The sequence below is a fragment of the Hylobates moloch genome, unplaced genomic scaffold (genome assembly GCF_009828535.3).
Source record: "Hylobates moloch isolate HMO894 unplaced genomic scaffold, HMol_V3 SCAFFOLD_9, whole genome shotgun sequence".
Classification (NCBI taxonomy): domain Eukaryota; kingdom Metazoa; phylum Chordata; class Mammalia; order Primates; family Hylobatidae; genus Hylobates; species Hylobates moloch.
This window is the reverse complement of record NW_026652284.1, coordinates 122651960-122672011: the sequence shown is the minus strand read 5'-3', so window position 1 is coordinate 122672011 and position 20052 is coordinate 122651960. Positions and strand designations below refer to the sequence as shown.

General features: G+C 53.8%; 1 protein-coding gene across 6 annotated transcripts in view; it reads left to right on the top strand.

Annotated features, from left to right (window-relative positions):
- Nucleotides 1-20052, top strand: part of TSNARE1 (t-SNARE domain containing 1) — a 133183-nt gene that overhangs the window by 33960 nt on the left and 79171 nt on the right. For 3 of the 6 annotated variants that reach the window (XM_058444080.1, XM_058444081.1, XM_058444079.1), the window contains exons 2-3: nt 14576-14721; nt 19736-19849. In XM_058444080.1, the coding sequence (XP_058300063.1) occupies nt 14634-14721; nt 19736-19849 (202 nt within the window). In that variant the 5' untranslated portion in view covers nt 14576-14633. Of the gene's footprint in view, nt 1-14575; nt 14722-18643; nt 18720-19735; nt 19850-20052 lie in introns of those variants that run through there. The other 3 variants (XM_058444083.1, XM_058444082.1, XM_058444084.1) reach the window with 2 other exon arrangements.

The window sequence follows — 20052 nt, the reverse complement described above, 5'->3', positions numbered from 1 at the left end:
TTGTGTGTTGTCTTTCTGCATTGCTTAGGGTGTTTTTTTTTTTTTTTAACCATACAGAAGTTTTTTTTTTTCCTTGTTCACTTGCTTTTATAAAAGCTGTGACATGTGTCAGTCTTCCCTTTTATAGTATTTTGATTTTGCGTCCTGCTTGGGAAACTTTTCCCTACATAGAGGTTAAAGGGGAATTCATTTTTTCTGTACATACTTTGATTGTTTTATCTTTTTTGTATTGATAGCCATGATCCATTTGGAGTGTATTTTTTTTATTATGTGAGGTATGAACCAATTTTTTTTCCAAATGTCTAAGCAGATATCTCAGCACCATTTATGAAAAAGTCCTTCTTTGATTTGTGATGCCGCATTTATCATATACTAAATTTCCATATGTACATGGGTCTATTTTTAGACTTTCTTCCTTATTCCATTGGTCTATTTATATTTTCATGCACAGTTTTAATTATAGAGGCTTTCTAGCATTTTTATAATAGTGAAGTAATTCACATATCCTAAAGTTCATCATTTTGAAGTGTATAATTCAGTGAATTTTAGTCTATTTACAGTGTTGTACATTCATTACTATCAAATGCCAGAATATTTCCATCACCCTGAAAAGAAAGCCCACATATATTAGCAGTCACTCCCTAGTCCCCCTCCCCCTCCCCCGCCCCGGCATCCGTCTATCTGCTGTTTCTGTAGATTTGCATCTTGAGGACCTCTCATGACAGTGGAATCACACGTGTGTGGTCTTTGGTGTCTGGCTCCTCTCACCTAGCACAGTGCTTTCAAGATCCGTCCCTGTTGTAACGCGCATCAGGACTTCACTCTCTGGGGTTCTGAAAGTCTGCAAGTGCAAGCCAATTTTGTTTAGCGTTTTCCCAGTTATTCTCATGTCTTTGTTTTCCTAGATGAACTGCCTGTTATTTTCCCATGTGAACTGCCTGCCAACTTGTCCAGCTCCATAAAAATGCATGTTGGTATTTTTATTGCGATAGGAAAACTGACGTCTTTGTGATACAGTCATCCTGTTCAAGAACAAGGGATAGCTTTCTGTTCGATCAGTTCTAGTTTTATGAACTTTAAAATACTTTAAAGTCCCCTTGTAGAGATTTTTCCCATTTCATGTTAAATTTATTCCTAGGTATACTATATTCTTTGTTGCTATTGTAAATGGGTTTTTTCCTACCATGACAGCCTCAGACTAGTTTCTGTATATGTGAAGGCTGTGGATTTCTGTATGTTAATTTTATATCCTGATACTTTACCAAAGTCTTTTATTGTTCAGATTTTAACATTGTTTTGCTAGGGTTTTCCAAGTATACTGTCATATCATTTACAAGGAGAGATAATTTTGTTTCATTTCTTTTTTTGTTTTTAATGTCTTGTTGATTGCTTGTTTTAACTGCATTGGCTGACACCACCAGAACAGTGTCGAATAGGACTAGAGATAGCCGGCACCTTTGTTTTCTTCTTGATCTTTGGGAATTGTTCCTAATGTTTTTTATTAAATAAGGTGCTCGTTTAGGATGAAAGGTTCTTTATTTTATCATTATAAGGCAGCTTCTTGTGTTTTCATCAGGAATGAGCATGCAACTCTGTTGATGCTGTTCTTAACATCTGTAGAGAAACTCACCAGCTTTTCCCTGTAGGTCTCTTAGGTTAATATGGTGTAGTGCACTGGTGAGCGTCCTCATGTTGAGCTAGCCTTGCATTCCGGGGAAAAACAAGCAGAGGGGGTTTTGGATTTTATTTATTAGTGTTTTATTTAGTATTTTTGCATCAATGTTTATAACATATTCTTTTTCTTGTTTTTAGACTAGGTTTATTAGGTTTTGGTGACATGGTTATACATGCTTCATAAAAGCAATCAGATTGGGAGGCCGAGGTGGGTGGATCACGAGGTCAGGAGATTGAGACCATCCTGTCGAACATGGTGAAACCCCGTCTCTACTAAAAATACAAAAAATTAGCCGGGCGTGGTGGTGGGTGCCTGTAGTCCCAGCTACTCGGGAGGCTGAGGCAGGAGAATGGCATGAACTTGGGAGGCGGAGCTTACAGTGAGCCGAGATCATGCCACTGCACTTCAGCCTGGTCGACAGAGCAAGACTCTGTCTCAAAAAAAAGGAAAAAAAAGCAATCAGAAAAAGTTTCCCTTCATTTTCAGTGTCCTGGGACAATTTATGTTGTTCCATTAGAAATGTTCAGCCAAATTCCTCTGCAAAACCATCAGCTGCTGTAGCTGCACAGTCTTGAGTGTTCCTGTCCATGAACATGGTAGGTCCCTTCACTCATTTACACGTTCTTCACTTTCTTTTAGTAATGTTTTGCACTTTTCAGTGCTTGCGCCTTTTACAATTTATTCCTATGATTAAAAAATAATTTCCAGTGAGTTTTTATTTTAGGTTTAATTTAGAACTTTTGGACATAATTTTAGTTTTAAAGAAAAGTTGCCAGATTAACGGGAAAACTTGTTGTGTATATTTTGCCCAAATATCCCAAATGTTAACATGTCCCTCATTTGGTTTATTCTTTCTTCCCCTCTCTCTGTCTCTCTCTCTGTCTCTCTCTCTCTGTCTCTCTCTCTCTCTCTCTGTGTGTGTGTGTATGGATGGTTTTTCTCAGAACTACTTGATAGCGAGTTGCAGATGTGATGCTCCTTGATCCCCAAGTACACAATGTGTATAGCTACAGCACAGTGATCAAGATCAGGACATTGACATGGATACAGTAGGCTTCTCCCTTCTAAAGGTCGTGTTCATATTCACAGGACAGACCTTTTGAATTGTGTTCTTTTTAGCAAAACGTCCTTTTTAGTAACATGAAATCCCAGATCCTGTGTTGGTTTTAAAAGTGATTGTCTCTTTAGCCTCCTTTTATTTCAGACAGCACTTCAGTCTGCCTGTCTTTGATGACATTGACATTTTGAAGATGGCTGGTGAGTTCTTCTCAGTCTGAGCGTCTCTGCTGTTTCTCACAGTCACACGCTTTGGGCAGGGAGATCATGGAAGTGATGTTCTTCTCTGTGCATCGTGTTAGAGGGATAAGTGGTGCTGGGTTGTCGCATGGCTGATGATGCTGACTTAGATCATTTGATTAAGGTGATGCCTACCAGGCTTCTCTTATGTAAAGTTATTTTCTTACATTTTTAATTTATAAGTATCTCAGGGAAGATCCTTTGCAATTATGTAAATATCCTGTTATTCATCAAGCCTTCGCACACTAGCTTTAACATCTGTTGGACATTCTTACCAGAATGAATGATTGTCCTGTTGGTTGCTGGTTCCATCATTCTTTCCACAGTTATTAGCTGGCTTTCTACTCTAAAGAAAAGCTCTTCTTGTTTTTTTCTATTTATTCATCTATAGTAGTGTGGACTCGTAGATTTTTATTTTATTCAATGAGTTATACAATTCTTATCATTATTTATTTTCATGCTCAGATTGTCCAGATTTGGCCAGGGACAGCCTTTTCAAGCTGGTTCTTGTGTCCTTTTGAGATGCCCCTACCTTTATTTGAGCTCTTCCTTGCTCTTTTGCATAACAGCGTGCTCCATGCTCCAGACTTATCTTTTACTTTCCTGTCTATAGCCCTGGAATCAGCCATTTCTCTAAGACATCTTAATATCTCTTGCTTGCTTTCGGTGAAGAGTGGTATTTAGGAAGCAAGAGCTCTGTGCTGGGTGTGCCCATTGCTGTGGGGGTGTGTAGTGTCTCAGCCCTCTCAGTGGACAAAGCTAGGGAGTAGATGTCTGTCATGTACACACTCAGCCATGTAAATGAGTGTGCCTGTGTGATTATATATACCCACACACATCTATATCTGTATGTCTCTGTGCATCTTAAAAACTATGAATTCACGCTGACTCCTCCAAGTTCTAATCAAGTACCACTGCTTGGTGAGTGAGCGCGGGAGTGCTTAGTGTGGCGGGTGGGATGATGAGGACATGCTCCTCTTCCTCGTAGCTCATGGTCCAGCAGAGAGACTACCATGAGGGCAGACCTCAGGCCTCAGTGCCAGTGCAGGGAGAGCGCTGAGGAACCCTGAGTGTGGAAGCTGGGGCAGGTAGAAGGCAGGTAGAAGGCACTGCAGCCAGGTACCTTATTCTAGATCCACTGTGTCCCTGTGACCTTGATAAGTGATTTTCCCTCCCCAGGTTTTGTTTTCTCATTTTAAAAATCGAGGTTTCAGTTAGAGAATTCCTGGTACAGGTGACTCTTCTTCCTCACCTGGAACCATGCTGTCATCACTCATCATCCCCTTTGACCCCCAGACAGGTCCTACACATCTCCACATGAGACTATGGTCTTGTGAGCAGGTGTGACCAGACGCAAGGCACCGTCTGTTGGGCATCCCAGTCTCTTGCAAGGGCGTGCGTGGTCTTCACCCTGAGATCTCTGGGTCGGTTGGCTTCCAAAGCACCTGAGGGCACATGCATAGGTGGGAGCCATTTTGGTGGATTCTGTGGGCAGTGGGCAGTAGAGGGGAGGGTGGTCCAGGGAACATCAGTCGCAGCTTGAAGGCTCCTGTGGGGACCAGTTCGTGGTGTCTGTCTGGCCCTCAGGGGGAGTGGCAGGCTGGGCAGCTCAGGATTCCCTGGGAGCACCATCTTCAGGTTGTGTTTTTGTGTTCCTGCAGTGACCAGTGGACCAAGAGGCCACCGTGAAGGGGCTCTGTGGGGGCTGGTGAGAAGCCCCGGGTGGCCTAGGGAATGGGTGCAGCGGAGCCAGGCTCACAGGGCTGGGGAGGGGCACGAGGCCCCGTTTACCTTGAATCGGAGCTTTAACCCACATCTCTTCTCCCTCTCCCCCGGTTCCTGCTGAAAAGGCCACGTCTCCCCAGGCCACCTCCACCGGTGATGGATCCGTATGACATTTTCTTACAGAGGGCAGGCCCAGCAGCCTCCGCACTGAGCTGGAGGAACCAGGAAACAGGATCCAGAGGCTCCCTGCTTCCTCACCAGGCCCCGCTGTTTCCTCTGTGCTACGTGGTCTTGGGATGGCTCTCCCCGTAGGGCCATCCCCGGCAGATACCAGTGCACAGGGAGCCACAGCCCTCACACAGCCACGTGGGGAGATGACAGAAGGTCCTCTTCCTTGCTGGCGGCTTGGAGACTGGTCTGTTTGAGCGTAGCATGGTGGCGGTGGGCTTCCGGAGGCTAGGAACCCTTCTAGATGTCTATGTGTTAGGGTGGGGCCAGGGACCCGACTGTCCAGGGACTTGTAAGTTGGGCTTTGAGCTCCTGCCTGGGACCTAAGAGTGGCTCACATGTTTCATCTCACTGGTCTTCATACCCACCCTCCGAGATTTCCCTTCTTGGTCCCATTTTACAGAGGAGGAAACAGATTCAAGGGCCAGGACTTGCTGGGACACAGCAGGCTAGAGAGAGAACCAGCTAGAGGTTGAGCTGGTACTTTGCCAGATCTTCTGCTCCTGGACTGGGACTGTGCTGTGGTGTGAATGTCCCCTCCAAAACTCATTGAAATCCAGTCACCATTGTGATGGTATGAAGAGTGGGACCCATGAGAGGTGACTGAGTCGTGGTCACTGCCGTATCTGGGGGTGGTCTCCTGATGAGAGGAAGCGCTGGCCCCCACTTGCTCTTGGCCTAGTGTGCTTGTATGCTCTTCCACCGGAGGCCTCTCCGTCTTGGACTTCCCAGCCCCCAGAACCACGAGCCGAGGAACTCTCTTTTCCTTACAGACTCCCCTGTGTGTGGCATTCTGTTACAGCAGCAGAAAGTGGGCTCAGACTGTGTTCTCTGCCTTACACTGAATGCTTTTAGGGATTATACAGAGAAGTCTAAAGAGGCCGAGAATATCCAGGGCAGGGAGGTGACCTACTGCTGTCAACATGGGTCTGTTGAGGCCAAGTAAGAGAGTCAGCTAATTCACGGTGGGAGGACAGCTCCAGCAGCAACCCCTGAGGCCACAGCTCCGCTGGGGTCCTGGTTCTGTCTCTTCCCGGAGCCTGGGAGTGGGATGCCAGACAAGGTGCTCACTTTTCCTGAGACTGCCCCTTCCCATGCTGCTGTCTGATTCCTGCCTGTGGAGAGGCTGTGTTATGGGTGTGGCGAAAGCCGCGCACCCAGCAGAGGAGCTGCAGCGTGGCCACCCATGGGGGCTCCTGGTGGGCAGCTGCCCTGCTGACAGCAAGCCCTCCTGCTGCAGGCGATTGGGGCACCTCGTCCATCATTCAGTTTCTCCTCTTGAACTTTGCAGTTTCATTTTGCCCTGGAAAATGGTTTCCCCCAAAGGGTAGGCTTTGGGGAGCAGAGCTTTGTGTTGTGGTCTCTCCCCATGGTGGGGCGCGGCCGAGGGTTCCCGGTGGTCTGCAGCAGGGTCTGGCCGTGGTCTGGCCACTGATCTAGGCCTCTGCTCCCTGTGTGCCCCCGTCCCTGTGAACTGACAGCTCCCTCTGTCTTTTCCGGCCTTGCCTGTGGAGCTTGCCTGAGGCTCATTTAGGGAGTGCGAAGGTAGCATGTGTTCCACTGGCCAAGGGCAAGCCCGAGCCTGAGCTCCCTGGGAGCGAGTTCAGCTCCACCTCGGTCACCATGTTGTTCCCCAGGGGACAGGGGAGGCTGGGGGCTGCAGAAAGCCCACGCGTGAGCAGCCCAGCTGGGGCCAGAGCCTGCCCCAGGATTCACTCCGCCACACTGAGTCCGCAGGTGGGCACCGTGGAGGCCACAGGTCACGGGTGCCCTGGCCCCTCGTCCGGGTGTGGGCCCTGGGCTGCTTTCTGTGCCCTCGCTCCTGGGAGGCAGCGCCACTTCTTGCCGTTGCCTCTGCTGCTGCGTGTCCTGGCTGCGGCTCAGCCCTGGGCTCGCCTGAGGAGCCCGTCCCTGCACTCATGTCCTCCGGCCGGAGTTGTTGGGGCCTCCGGTGCCCTCACTGACCCGGCACATCCAAGCAGCTGCCCTTGTCGTTTCTTCCCCCACGGGACAAGCAGGATGCCGTTTTCCTGTCTGTCCCCGTCTGGAGCACAGAGTCTCCGAGAGCAGGCCAGGCCTGTCTGGAGCTGCTGTGTCCCCACCACAGTGCCCGGGTCAGAGGTCCAGAGAACGCGTGCCCGAAGGTGAGGGAGGGACTGCCGTCCATTTGACAGATGAGAAAACCAAGGGTGGGAGAGCTGATGCGACCTTTGTGGGGCCTGGCCCTGTGGGCGACGGCTCTCTGCTCTCAAGCCAGGCTGAGGAGCTGGGGCTGTTCTGGAAGCCCCGGCCCGGGGAACACTGTTCCCATCTGCTGGGGGGTGGGTGGCCCAGCCTGGGTGTCCTCTGCCTGTGTGGGGCCCAGCCCCTTGCCTCAGAGGCCCTGTTGGGGAGTCTGACTGAGGGGCTCAAGACCCACGCACTGGCCCCACAGCCCAGGAGTTGGGGACCCAGCCCCAGAGCTGGGGCTGGGAGCCCGGTGGGTAGTGGGTGTGGCCTGCTGCCTGACCTCGCTCCTCCTGGGCTGGGGCGCTTTGTCCCAGGGGCAGGCTGAGTTGCCGCGGTGGTGGCATGCCTGAGGTGGGTGTTCCCTGGCACCGCCGCTTCCCCTGGCGCCCTGCAAACAGGATCTGGGCAGTGCAAGGACAGACGGCTCCCTTCAGGCTGGCGGGGGGCGGGGGCCCTGGGAAGAGCCGGCGCCAGCCTGAGGGGCATGAGGCCGGAGGGGCTGATGGCTGGCCTCGGCGGGCACGGAAGCAGCTCGGTAGGAAGTCTCCTTGGGAGCAAGTGGAGCATTGTCCCTGGCCTCTGTCCGGTCTCATTGAGGCAGCCCTGGGGCTCGGGCCATTCTTGGGCAAAACAGCCTGGCAGCCTCTGCCCACCCCTCTGGCCTGGCCCCGCTGCCAGCTTCCGCCCAGCTGGGCTGGGAATGGCTTCTGCGGCCCTCACCCAGGCCCTCAGCCACATCTGGCTCAGCCAGTGCTCGCTCTGCCACACTCCCCCGAGGGACTCCATGTCCCCCTCACGCCTCGTCCCTGTCCTCTGCCACATCTCCTCCTGGCCGTGCCTCTGCCTGCCCAGCCCTCCCTCTGAGCGCTGGCCCTGGCTGGGTCCCCTGCCCATGTGCAGCCCCTTATGCTGGCCTGCCTTCTCCTGGAGTTCTCGGGGGCGCCACCATGTCCTGAACTCAGCGGAGTGCTTTGGTTGGGAAGGCCTGGCTCCCTCTGTTGCTGTGCCCAGGCCTTCGAGGCCGCACCCCACAGTGCCTGGCTGCCTGCCTGGCTCCTGTGCCACAGCCCTTCCCTGCATCCAGCTCACTTCTGGGAGGCTCTTGTGGTGTCCGGGTGAAGTCCCACCTGAGCAAGCCAGCATGCCTGGGCGCTGACCCCTCCTCCTGGCAGGGCAGCTGTGCCAGCCGTGGTTGGCAGTGTGCTCCTGCTGGGACAGGAGTGGCATGCTGTGGCCAGGGGGTCTGAGGCCTTCTGGCGTGTTCCATGCCCTGCACTGACGGCTGGCTGACCCCGGGCCTTAGTGTCCTCTTCTTGAATGGGGTTATAACCCCTGCCTCACAGTGTCGTGAGGAGCAGCATTGCTCACACAGGTGAAGCAACTGGTCAGGGCCTGCTGAGCAGGTGCAGGTGAGGCAGGCGGGCTCTGGGTGGCCCGGGGCCAGTCAGATTCTCTTTTGGGGATTTCCCTGGCTCCGCTGTGAACGGGATGCATGAGAGAACCTCCTCATGGACTCGTGCGGCATCCAGCGACGTGAGCAGTGCCGAGTCTAAGGACACTGGCTCAGCACCTGTGAGGGCTGGGCTTCTCGTTCTTTCCTCCCTCAGTGAAGGGTGGACCGATCCTGTGGAGGTTCTTGACTGGGGACAGAAGACAGGGTTTCCGATCTGGCTTGCTGGGACGTGCTGAGGTGAGGGCAGGGCTGGGGTGATGATGCACTGGACCAGGCCAGCCCTGGGTGAGGACGGCTCCAGCGGGTGTGCAGCCTCCCCCAGGCAGGGAACAGGTGGGCATCTACATCTTACGGAGCTTGGCGATGCTCGGCCTGACGTGTGGTAAGCATCAGGTTCTGAGGTAGGTGTGGGCAGGAAGGTCAGGATGGGAGCACCTGGCTGGCCTGGTGGGACAGCTGGGTTGAGAAGTGGGGGCATGAGCTGGCTGCGGGGTGGAGGAGCAGGGCAGGAGCAGCATGGGGGAAGCCAAGGCACAGCCTGGGTGAAGGCACAGAGGTGGGAGGCAGCCTGGATGACACAGGCAGAACCCCCAGAGAGCAAGAGTGTGGGGCAGGGGCGCAGCAAGAGCTGAGGCTGGGGCAGGACAGGGCCCAGCTCCCAGAGACCTTGGGTGTTGATGTGCGCACAGGGGCCACTGGGGGCTGGGGCAGGACTGGGGAGGGCTGGGCCAGCGCAGGATGGGGGTTGAGTCGGACACTGGAGGGAAGTGGAAGCGTGGGGCACCTGGGGGGTTTGGGTTGGTACAGCTCAGTACCCCATGGCCCCTTGTGGTCTCCCAGCGATGGGGGGGTTGCACCCACTGGATTCCAGGTGTCCCCTGGGGCCCAGAGTGGCTGGCTGGGCGGGGCCGTGAATAGGTGGAAGACACGTGCTGCCATTTCGTGTTTCCAGACCAGCCTCCTCTGCCTGCGGTGACTCGGTGGCCCTGACTGTGGGTTAGCCTTTGTCCCTGAGCTGGCTGAGCAAACACAGGGGTGTTTCATGTTCCCATGTGCAGCGAAATGAAATTGTGAGTTTGGTCAGGTGGTCTCTTTGGCGGTGGTGGAGCAGCTCACGAATCTTCACTCCCCTCCGCATGTCTGGCCGGAGCAGAGGGGAGTTGGGCAGCCTTCCAGTCCCCTCAGGGGCCCCAGCTCTGATTCAGCTGAGCTCTTTCAGACTTGAATCCCTTCCCTCCTCCAATGAGCATTCCTCCCTCTCATGAGCCCTCCTCAAGCTTCCTGTGCTCCTCCTTGTCCTGAAACCCAGCAGACCCTGCCACCCTTTGCAGTGATGGCCGCTGGCTGCTCCCCTTGTCCTGAAACCCAGCAGACCCTGCTGCCCTTTGCAGTGATGGCCGCTGGCTGCTCCCCTTGTCCTGAAACCCAGCAGACCCTGCCGCCCTTTGCAGTGATGGCCGCTGGCCGAACCCTTCTCTCATGGAGCCTCTGCCATGGCTTTTGTGGCCTATGGTTAACATCCCCCTGACTCATCCCCATCTCCTGTGTTGTCTGTGGGGCCCTCTCCTCTCTTCATGGTGGCTTCTCTCCCTGGGAGTTCTCTTCCTTAACAACTGTCCCTACACAGCGGACTCCCCTTCTGCATCTAGCCCCATCTCCAGGGCTTTGGGTATCTGCCCGCCTGTGGGAGTCCCTCTGGGCTCATCCCTGCACATGGCTCCCCTCACTTTCTGGCACGAGGAAGTCAAAGCACTGTCCGCGTGCCTTCTGGGCCAGAACTTGGGACTTGCCCTTGACTCTCCCTGGCTTCTGTGCCAATTCCTAGCTCTACCCTCCCTCCCTCCCCGGGCCCTGATTCCTGCCGCCACCTGCTCACTGCCCTGCCAGCCCCTCACATGCACCCAGCAGCTTGCTCTCGATCCTGAAGCAGAGGGAGCTCCCCAAACACAAGTCTCGTATCAGGCCTGGCTGGCCCCGCCAGTGCCTCACCATCATTTTAGGTGATGGCAAGTAGTGCCCTGTGCTCAGGACCCCCTTGAGCCGCTTCCTTGGGACTGCTGGACCCTCCCCACCTGGGGTTTGAGTGCCCCTCCCCGAGTTCTCTGAAAGCCTCTGCAGCAGCTCTCGCCCAAGACGGCTTGTGCTGGCTCCTCCATGGAAGTTCATGTCCTGAGGCCAGGACAGGCCTGTCCTGCTGGTGTGGTGGCACTGGGGCACGAAGGGCATATCTGTAGGATTGGGCCATGCCCTGCATCAGCTGTGCCTCCCTGTGGCCTGTGTGGCCACCTGGGACAAAGCTAGGTGCTCTGGGGCCGCCTCCCAGGGATTTAAGGAGAGCCCTGGGTGCTCACCTGGCTCTTGTCTGCTGAAGGCCCACCCCCCAACAGCCCTCCCCTTGGTTCCAGACAGGTCTTTCTAGATGATGTTTCATTGGAATTTTACTAATTAAGCTTTAATACTTTAAAATTATACATGCATGTAGTTTAGAGAGTAAATGAGTTAAATGAGTTGTGCAAAGTTAATTAAGAAAAACAGTCATCCCCAGTCGCCCTCCATCCCCTTCCCCAGAGTCAACTGTGTCTGATTCTTCTAGTAGATTCTTTTGATGTTGATCTCTAAATAGTAGACCTCGATTGCTACTTGATTTTTTAAATGTTTAGGCATTATTTGTCAGCTTGCAAGATGAGGATTCAGGTCTGTCTGCATACACAAGTTGCCCTCTCACAGGTACACACAAGCACACACATAGCCATGTGGGCACACACATGCCCCCCACATACGTATTCACACGCATGCACACGCACCCAAGGGCACACACGCACATATGCACACACACACACACACACACATGCACACACTTCCTGCTTCCCCTCCTCCTGGTGTAGCTACAGTGTTGTCACACTCTCAAGGAGACCAGGGCTTTCCTAATTAGAACCACAAGTGCTACTGGAATCAGCCCAGTCACAGGAAACCGGGATGACTTTTCTTCTCTGCTCCACCTGCGGTTTTTCCCTGTAGTTTGTAACTGCCTTTGTTTGCCTGGCGTTTTTGTACTTCTTAGGAGCCCGAAGCCCTCCTCTACGTCTCAGTCTCACGTGCCTTCACATCAGCGGTTCGGCTTTTGTCTTCTTGAAGAAGTCTCTCTAGAACATTCTGCCGGGGCCCTGTCAGCGGGCTGCCCTCCTTGCCTGGGCACAGCTTTTGCCCTGGGTCCCCTTCAGCTTCCTCTGGTTGCAGGCAGTCCAGGCCTTCCTCCCTCTTCACGGTTCCTGGTTTGGGCAGAGCTCACCCTCGAGTACTTCTCCGAGAAAACACGCGTGGAGGGGCGGTCTGGGGACCCCAGGTGTCGGAAATGGCCTCCTATGGCCCTCACACTGGTTCTCCTCCCAGCACTGGAGCTGTGGGGATCTCCCCAGTGACTGTGGCCTGTGATGCCGGATGTGGGACTTGGTTGCCTGTGGACAGTCTCCTTGCCTGGGTGTCCTGAAGTCTCACGGGGCGTGAGCGGCCCCTAACCAGCTCGAGTGAGCTCCGGCTGGGATCAGCGTGAATGCTGTTGCTGACGATTCCCTTCCCCTGGCCCTCCTGTCCTTCTTTCTGGAACTCCCCTTCCTCGGATGGAGAAGTGCCTATGCAGGGCTGGTGGTTTCCTCTGACTCTGTGGTGTCTTCGTGCTCCGGTTTCCGGAGGCCCCCGCTCTGCCTGCCCCTTCTCTGGAGCTCTTTGCTGCTTCTCCCAGTGTTGGCTTCTCGGTGCTCCTCTGTGTTCTCTGAAAATCCCTTTCTTGGCATCCCGTTCCTGTCCTGGGGCTGTTAACACAGCCTTTGTTATCTGGGCTCGTTCCTTTGAGGGCAGTACTGAGAACACAGGTGTTGGAACCAGACTGCCCGAGTCTGAAACCTCCTCCACCACTTACCAGCTGGGGAACTTTGGGCAAGTGACCTCACCTCTCCATGCCTTAGTTTCCTCAGCTGCAAGGTAAAGATACTTGTGGCCCCAGCTTAGAGGGTTGTGAGGATGAATCTGCGCGTGTAGTAAAGCGCCTCTGTGATTGTCGTCACGCGCCAAGTGTTAAGGAAGTGCTAGCTGCTATGCTGTTACGTGTTAAAGTTTTCTCTCTGGATAGTGTCTGTTTCCTCCACGCTGTGTTTCCCCCGTGTGTCTTGGGCTGTCTTCCACATCTGAGCTTTTCCCGATGAGGCCCCGGCACGTGTGTGGAGCTCTCTGCTCGCTGGGTTGAGACCTGCCTCTCACTCAGGGCTCGTGGAATCCCACCCGCCCTCAGAGCCCACTCTCCCCTGGGGCAGCAGACATCTCCTGCCTCCTGTCTTCCACTGAGACCCAACTTCCTGCCCACCTCCCCATTCCAGGCAGCGTGCAGAGAGAGGAGGGAGGCCGTGGTGACTGGGCAGGTACCTGGGATGCAATGCCTGAGACGCGTGGAGAGAGGGGCTGAGGACCATTCTGCCTGCTGCCTCTCTGCGTGGGGCTGGACGTCTTCGTGCGCCCTGGGCAGAACAAGGCCTGTGCCAGCAGCAGGTGTGAGTCCGGCCATCCTGCTGGGGCCTGTCTGGAGGGTGCCGCGACTGTAGGACGGCACCACTGTCCCTCTGAGGAGTTTTGTTTTAGAAAATGCAGTGGTTTTTAATAAAGACATTATCTGTGTTCACAGTAAGAGCTTTGTTATTTAAAATGAATTACTACTATTTCAGAAGCCTCCGTTTGAGTTTCCAATGCAGTGGATGTTGGTAGGTGCGATCCACAGCAACCAGAGCTGTTTGGGTCCCGATTGTTCTGAGCAGGGCAGTGGGGCCCACTGGGTCAATGGTGTCCTGGTGCTGCCCTGCTCTGGGTGGGGCTGGATGTCACAGGCGGGCGTCTTGCTCAGAGGGAACGTGGGGGTCACACCGCCTCCCCTGGCCCTGGGGACTTGGGCCTGTACTCGGCTGGCGTGAGGCTCACTTTGCTCTGAAACCTGCCTTCGTGCTTTAGGTGTTTGTGTGGGTGGGTGGAGCCCTTGCCCTAAGGTGTTTAGAACTGAGTGTGGCCTGGCCAGCGGGCTCCATAGTGATAGCATTAGGGTGTAGGCCAGTCAGAAGCTGCCCGCACAGGGACCCCTGCACACAGGGACCCCTGCACACAGGGAGGATGCTCTGGCAGTGTCTGGGCAGGAGAGCTCCCGTTGTCCTCTGGTCGTTTGCTCTGAGTCCCTGGAGCTGCAGTCCATGGGAAGAGAGGTTTGGGCGGGATGCCCAGCTCCCCAGGCCAGGGATGGCCAGTGCCCCAAAGATGGCGCCAGTGCCGTGAGTTATGTGTTGAGTGCTTACTGTTCACCAGTCATCACGTGTGTGTGATTACATCTCACAACAGCCCTAAGACGCAGGTCCTCTTCTTCCCCTTACTTCACAGATGAGGAAACTGAGGCCCAGAGAGGCCCCATGGCTCTTGCCCAGCTGCACAAGTTGCATTCAGCCAGGGCAGAGCCACTCCGGGCTTGACCCAGCCCCGCTACCGTGGAGTGTGGTTCGAGACGACGGAGCTAGAGATGCCAGCAGGCTGCATGGGCGCCGGGTGCTCAGCCCGGCCTGGGCCTGACTCACATGCAGTGGATGCTGCCCTGCCTGCATGGCGGGGGCCCAGTGTTCCCAGAAGCTACCTGGGAGGCTGGCGGTGGGGGTTGGTCTTTAAGAGCTGGCTAGAGGGCTCACCTTGTTGGGGGTCCCTGTTGGGAGGGGATGGGGCACGCCTTCCTCAGGCTGTGTTTCTGTGTTCCTACAGGGACCAGTGGACCAAGAGGCTGCCTTGAAGGGGCTCTGTGGGGGTTGCTGTTTGGGGGCTGGTGAGAAGCCTGGAGTAGGCTAGGGAATGGGTACAGTGGAGCCAGGGTCCTGGGGCTGGGGAGGGGCAGGAGGCCCCTGTGCACCCTGAATTGGAGCTTTAATTCCCATCCCTTCCTCCTGTTCACCCAGGTTTTCCTGTTTCCTCCAGCTCAGTGTGGAGGCTGCTGGCCCTGCCATCTGTAAGAAGATGTCGTACGGATCCGTCGCCGGCGGAGGTGGCCTGGGGAGCCGTGGCCCTTTCGGGGGACCTTCGAGACAAGGCTGTCAGCCCCTAGGTAATGATAGTAGCTGGCAGTGGGGGCAGGGAGGAGGGGATGGCAGTGGGTAGGGTCCGGTCCTCACTGTGTCATGCTGATGGCTGTACACCAGTTCTGTTCTTTTGAGGAAAGTGGCCTGTGTCCTGAGATGGGGTGTGACTCTTGAGCTCAGGCGATTCAGGCCCCTGGAAAGGAAGCATCAGGAGTGGCTGTCCTGTGTGCGGGCAGACCTAGGTGTCCCATTTCATGCTGGGCATGGAGCTGGCGCTTAGAGCACCAAGCTGCTGGTGGGTGGTGCTCGGGGTGTTTGCAGAGTGGCTGAGGGGATGCAGGATCTCACCTGGCCTTCCTAATGACGGTGTGGAGCAGTTGGCACTTTGCACTCCATACAGAGGAGGAAGCTGAGGCCCCTGGGGCTTGCAAACCTCACCCCAGGGCCGTGCAGCGGGTGCAGGGCAGAGCTGGGGTTTATTTCTAGGTATTTCAGCGCGTTGAGCCCCTGCTCTTCCGTTTCACCTCATCCACCTCAACCCTGCAGGCTGGCCCCACTTAGGTCCTCATGGTATCTGAATGCCACGGTAACACCCCCCCCGCCACTCCCGCTCTGCCGTCAGCTTGGCCCGCAGATCCGGCCCTTCATGTGGGCAGGCCTGGGTCATGTAGGCGACGCCTGGGTCAGGGCAGCCGCAATGAGGGTTGTCTGGGTGTGGGGAAGAGGACTGAATTTGGGGCCTCAAGCTCTTCGCTTGCCTTTCTCCACCCAGGGCCAGGCCTCGGGCTCAGCCTCACAGCTGTGCGGGCAGGTCGCCCTCGCCCTGGGGCCCTTCTCTGCTGGGGTGTGAGCGTCTTCCCTTGCAGCTTGGCTTGGCTCTTGGCCGGGGCTCTGGTCCCCAGGGTGGCCTGTTCAGGGAATGAGGCCGGCTGAGGGGCCCTCGCTGGCTCCTTGGCAGTCCCCAGTGCCCTGGATTTGTCTCCCACCCCCAGCCCTGCAGAGAGGGAGCAGCATGTGCTCGAGAGGGCAGCTGCCTGCCTCAGCCCTGCTGGGATAGGATGGCAGCAGGGAGGACAGGGGTGCAGATGGCCATTGGTGACATCACCAAGTGCCCTTCCTCATCTTGCCATCACCACTTAGTGCCTGGCAGGCCACTGGGATGCCCTCATCCTTCCTGCCCACTGGGAGTGCCGGGCTGGCCTGGTCTCCTCCCACTTCTGCCACCTTTTCCTCCTTCCCACCCAGACCATTGGTCCAGCATCTGCTGTGTGCCAGGAGTTGGGCAGGAGGCAGAGAGACAAGTGAGTCCTGTGCCCTTAGGGGCCCGTGTTCTGACTGGGATGGTTCCGAGATCCTCTTTCTTGAGTGCTAGGAAGGAAATGACCCAGCAGGGACTAGGACTGCCAGCCCAGAGGGGTGGGCTGTGTGAACGGAGGAGGTGAGGGAGGGCCCTCGGGGAGGGGGTGCTTAGTGGAGAGTAGAGGGGGACCCTGGAGGAGGCAGCCCCGGGAGACCTGAATGAGAGTGTCCTGGGAGATGGGCCGGTGTGGATGGAGTTTCCTTCCATGGGCCAGGGGAGCCTGCGTGGCCTTAGGCAGGGCACGGTCTCAGCTGCTTGGTCTATTTTATGTTTAAAAATGTGTTCTGAGGGACACTGAGTAGACACAGGATTGCGCATGTGCACACATGTGCGTGGGGTGTAGACACAGGTTCAGATCTAACGGTTCGGAGGTGGTGAGCCTGACCCCCAGGCCCCTACCCCTTTACCCTCCCGCCTCCTTCATCCTTCCTCTGAACTGTGTATGTGCCGCATCTTGCTGGTTCTTCACAGTTCTGCTTATGTGTGTGCATATCCCTGAGCCGTATGTTGCTGAGCTGTGTGGGTTTGGAACTTCCCTGGGCTCAGACGATTTGTGTTGCTCCGTGTCGTGCTACTTTTCCGCGTCGTGTTCTGAGAGCCTGCACGGCGCGCGTGGCTGTGGCTCCTTGGGTTTCGCGCTGCATCGTGTTGGGTTCTGTGAGCACACCGTGGCGTCTGTGCGTGTTCTGCGTCTCAGGGATGCTGAGGCTGGCTCCAGTGTCATCCCTCACAGCCTGTGCCCATGGCCAGGGCCTCTGCAGGTACACGGGGAGTGGCGTTCCTGGGCCGGGCCACCTGCAGCCGAGCTGATGCGGGCCCCACCCAGAGCCCTCTTTGCTCCACGTCCTTGTCAGCACTCAGGGGTGTTGGACGGTGACGTTTTGCCAACCTGGTGGGTGCGGCTTGTCCTCTGGTTGGAATGGATGTTTCTCTGATAATGAATGGGATGGATCCCTTTCCGTGTTGATCGGGCACATGGGTTTTCCTGCCAGTGAGCACTGTTGGTCTGCTTTTCTCTTGAGTTTGCCTTGTGCTTATGGGTTCCCAGGCTTCCCTCCTGTGTTCTGGAGATGATGGCCTCATCAGGTGGGTTTACACAGCCCGATCCAGGCCAGGCCAGCTTCTCACTGGGAGGCCTGCTGGGAAGCAGAAGTTCTCAGCCAGGGCAGCCTTGAGTTGATCCATCATTCCCTTCGGGACTTGCACTTTTCTCTTTAGTAACTTCCATCACGAGGTGATAATGCTGCCATCTTTTACTTCCCTCTAAAGATGGAACAATTTGTTTTTCATATTTAAGACTGTAATTGACCTTTGGTTTTTGTTTATGGTGTGAGGTGGGATGAGTGTGGAGGGGAAGCTGTGATGTTGTTTTTCTCTGTTTGAAGAACAAATTGTGTGGACTGTTGAATTGCCTTTCTTCTGCAGACCTGCAGTGACAGCTCTGTGATAGTCTTCATTTGGATTCTCTGGTCAAGTTTGCTTTTTGTGTGCCAAAATCCACCTTAATTTCTATAGCTTTGCTATAATTCTCAATACTTTTTAGAACAAATTGCCCTTCTTATTTTTCTGCAGAAGTATCTCGGGTGTGTTTGGTGGTTTGACGTTGACCGTAAGGTTTAGGATCACCTGTCGCACCCTAGAGCTTTGACTGGGTTTGCCTGGCGTCCCTGCATCCGCGTGGGGAGAAGTGACTTCTTTATGGTTCTGAGCCTTCCAGTCCGTGCACAAGTACACGTCTTTATATTTATGGGGTTTTCTTTAATGTCTTTCAATGAAGTCATATAACTTTCTCTAGAAAGATCTTACATATCTTGTCTTAAATTCATTTCAACAAAGTAAAAACTTTTTTTCCTGCTGCTGTAAGTGGTACCATTCCGAATATTACATTTTCCAAATGCTTCTTGCTGGTGTGTACATGCAGTTGGCTTTTTCTAAGAACAAAGTCCAGACATTTTATTTAATTTTTGAATATTTTATGTTTTAATTTTCTAAATGTGGAAACTTTTAAACACATCAAAGTAGGCACAGACGCATCGCAGCCCCTGGTGTACCTTGGCTTCCCCTCACTGCTTGTGGCCAGTGTGGCGGTACATGTGCCCCCAAGCTGCTCCCCCGCCGCGTCATTCCAGGGTAAATCCCAGATAGCAGATCATCTCATCTGTAATATTTCCACGTGTCTCTAAAAGAGAAGGACTCCTTTTATGTGTGAACAGATTTCCACTGTGACAGCGCGTTTGGCTGCCGTACCCGACCTGCAGTTGAAGTGGCCGACGGCCTCTAGGAGTGTCTGTTTCAGAGATGCTGTTTAACGTGGAGCCTCCTGAGATCCCGTGCTGCAGCTGACCCGTGCTCCTCCTTCGAGTGTGTCTCTGTCTCTGGCTTCCCTCTGTCTCTTTATTTCCCTCCAAGTTTATTTGCTGAAGAAACCAGGCTTTTCTTGTGTGGTGTAATTGATTTTTGTGTACTGGTTTGTGTCCAGCATGTTGTAAACCCTTTTTATTGTAATGATTTGTCTGTGGAATCTTCTGAGCTTTTCCTGTAGATGGTGGTGTTTGTGCATAATGACGGCATTTTCGCTCCTTTTCCAGTGCTTTCACCTATTATGTGTTTTCCTGGCTGGAACCTCTACTGCAGTGTTGAATGGGGACGGTGGTTCTATTCTTGGTGAGTTTGTGGAAGAACAGGATTATGTATTCCTTGAATGTTTCTGGGATTTTGCTGTAAAACTATGCGGGTCTAGTGTTTTCCTTTGTGGAAAGATTTTCTGGCTACCAGTTAATTCCTCTAGTTGTAAAACGTTATTCAAGCTTTCTGTTTCTTCTTGGGTCAGTTTTGTTAAGTTGCATTTTTCTGGAAATTTGACTGTTTTATCTAAATGTTCAACTTACTGAAATGAAATTGTACACAATAGCTTTTCGCTGTCAGTAGTGACACTGGGGCACCTTCATGTAATGGTTAAGATGCAGATGCAGAAGCCGGCCTGCCCTGGTCCCAGCCCTGTGAGTCTTTGTCCCAGCATGCCAGCCCTGCCTGCTTGGTCCCTGCCCTGTCTGCCCTGCCCTGTCTACCCACCCTGCCTGCCTTGGTCTCAGCCCTGCCCACCCTGCTGCACATGAGCTTTGTGAGCTCAGGGTTGGGAAGGGGAGGTGAGAAGAGGCCTCCAGCCCGGTGGTCATGCACATGGCTGCGTCGACACCTGTGAAGCTCGGGCAGGGCCACTGAGGGCCGGTGGTGGCTGCTGCTGCTTTCACAGCCACAGCGTCTCAACCACATCCCGTTTCTCATTCTTGACACTCTGTATTTGTACCTTCTCTGTTTTCTTTTATAGTCAGTATCGGCAGAGACCTGGCAGTTCCACAGGTCTCTGCAGAGATATGGCCCCGGCTTCCCCGTTCTGTGCGTGCAAGTTTTCAATTGTGATTGATTTCTGCTCACAGTGTCATCATCATTTCCCTCCTTTCTTTAAGTTGATGCTATTTTGTTTTTCTGACTCCCAGATTGAATATTTACCACATTCACCATGACTATGGTAAATATTTGTTTCTAATAAAAGCATTGGAAATTAGAAATTTCCCAAGTAACTGCTTTAGTTGAATGTCACACATTTTGAAATGTATAGTATTTTAAATTTTTGTTCAGTTCTAAATATCTTTAACTTTCATTATGATTTCTTTGTTTAGGAATTACTTGGAAGTTTACTTCATCATTTTCAGATGTACTTTTTTCCAGTTGTCTTTTTAAAGTGATTTCAAACCCGATCACACATCTGAAAGAAAAGCACCAGTGCTGTCTGGGTTTGTTGAAAATCGTTGCGCCGGGGCTGCTTTTGGGGTGCGGGGGCGAGCCTGGCTCAGTGCCTCCTTTGCTCCCGTCAGCTCTCGGCCTTCTGTGTGGGCAGGGCCTTCAAGGACCCTCAGAGCTAGGCAGGGCCTTCCAGGCAGGCTGGTGGGGCCTGGACAAAGTCCCCATGGGTGTAGGGTCAGCTGCATGTGCCCAG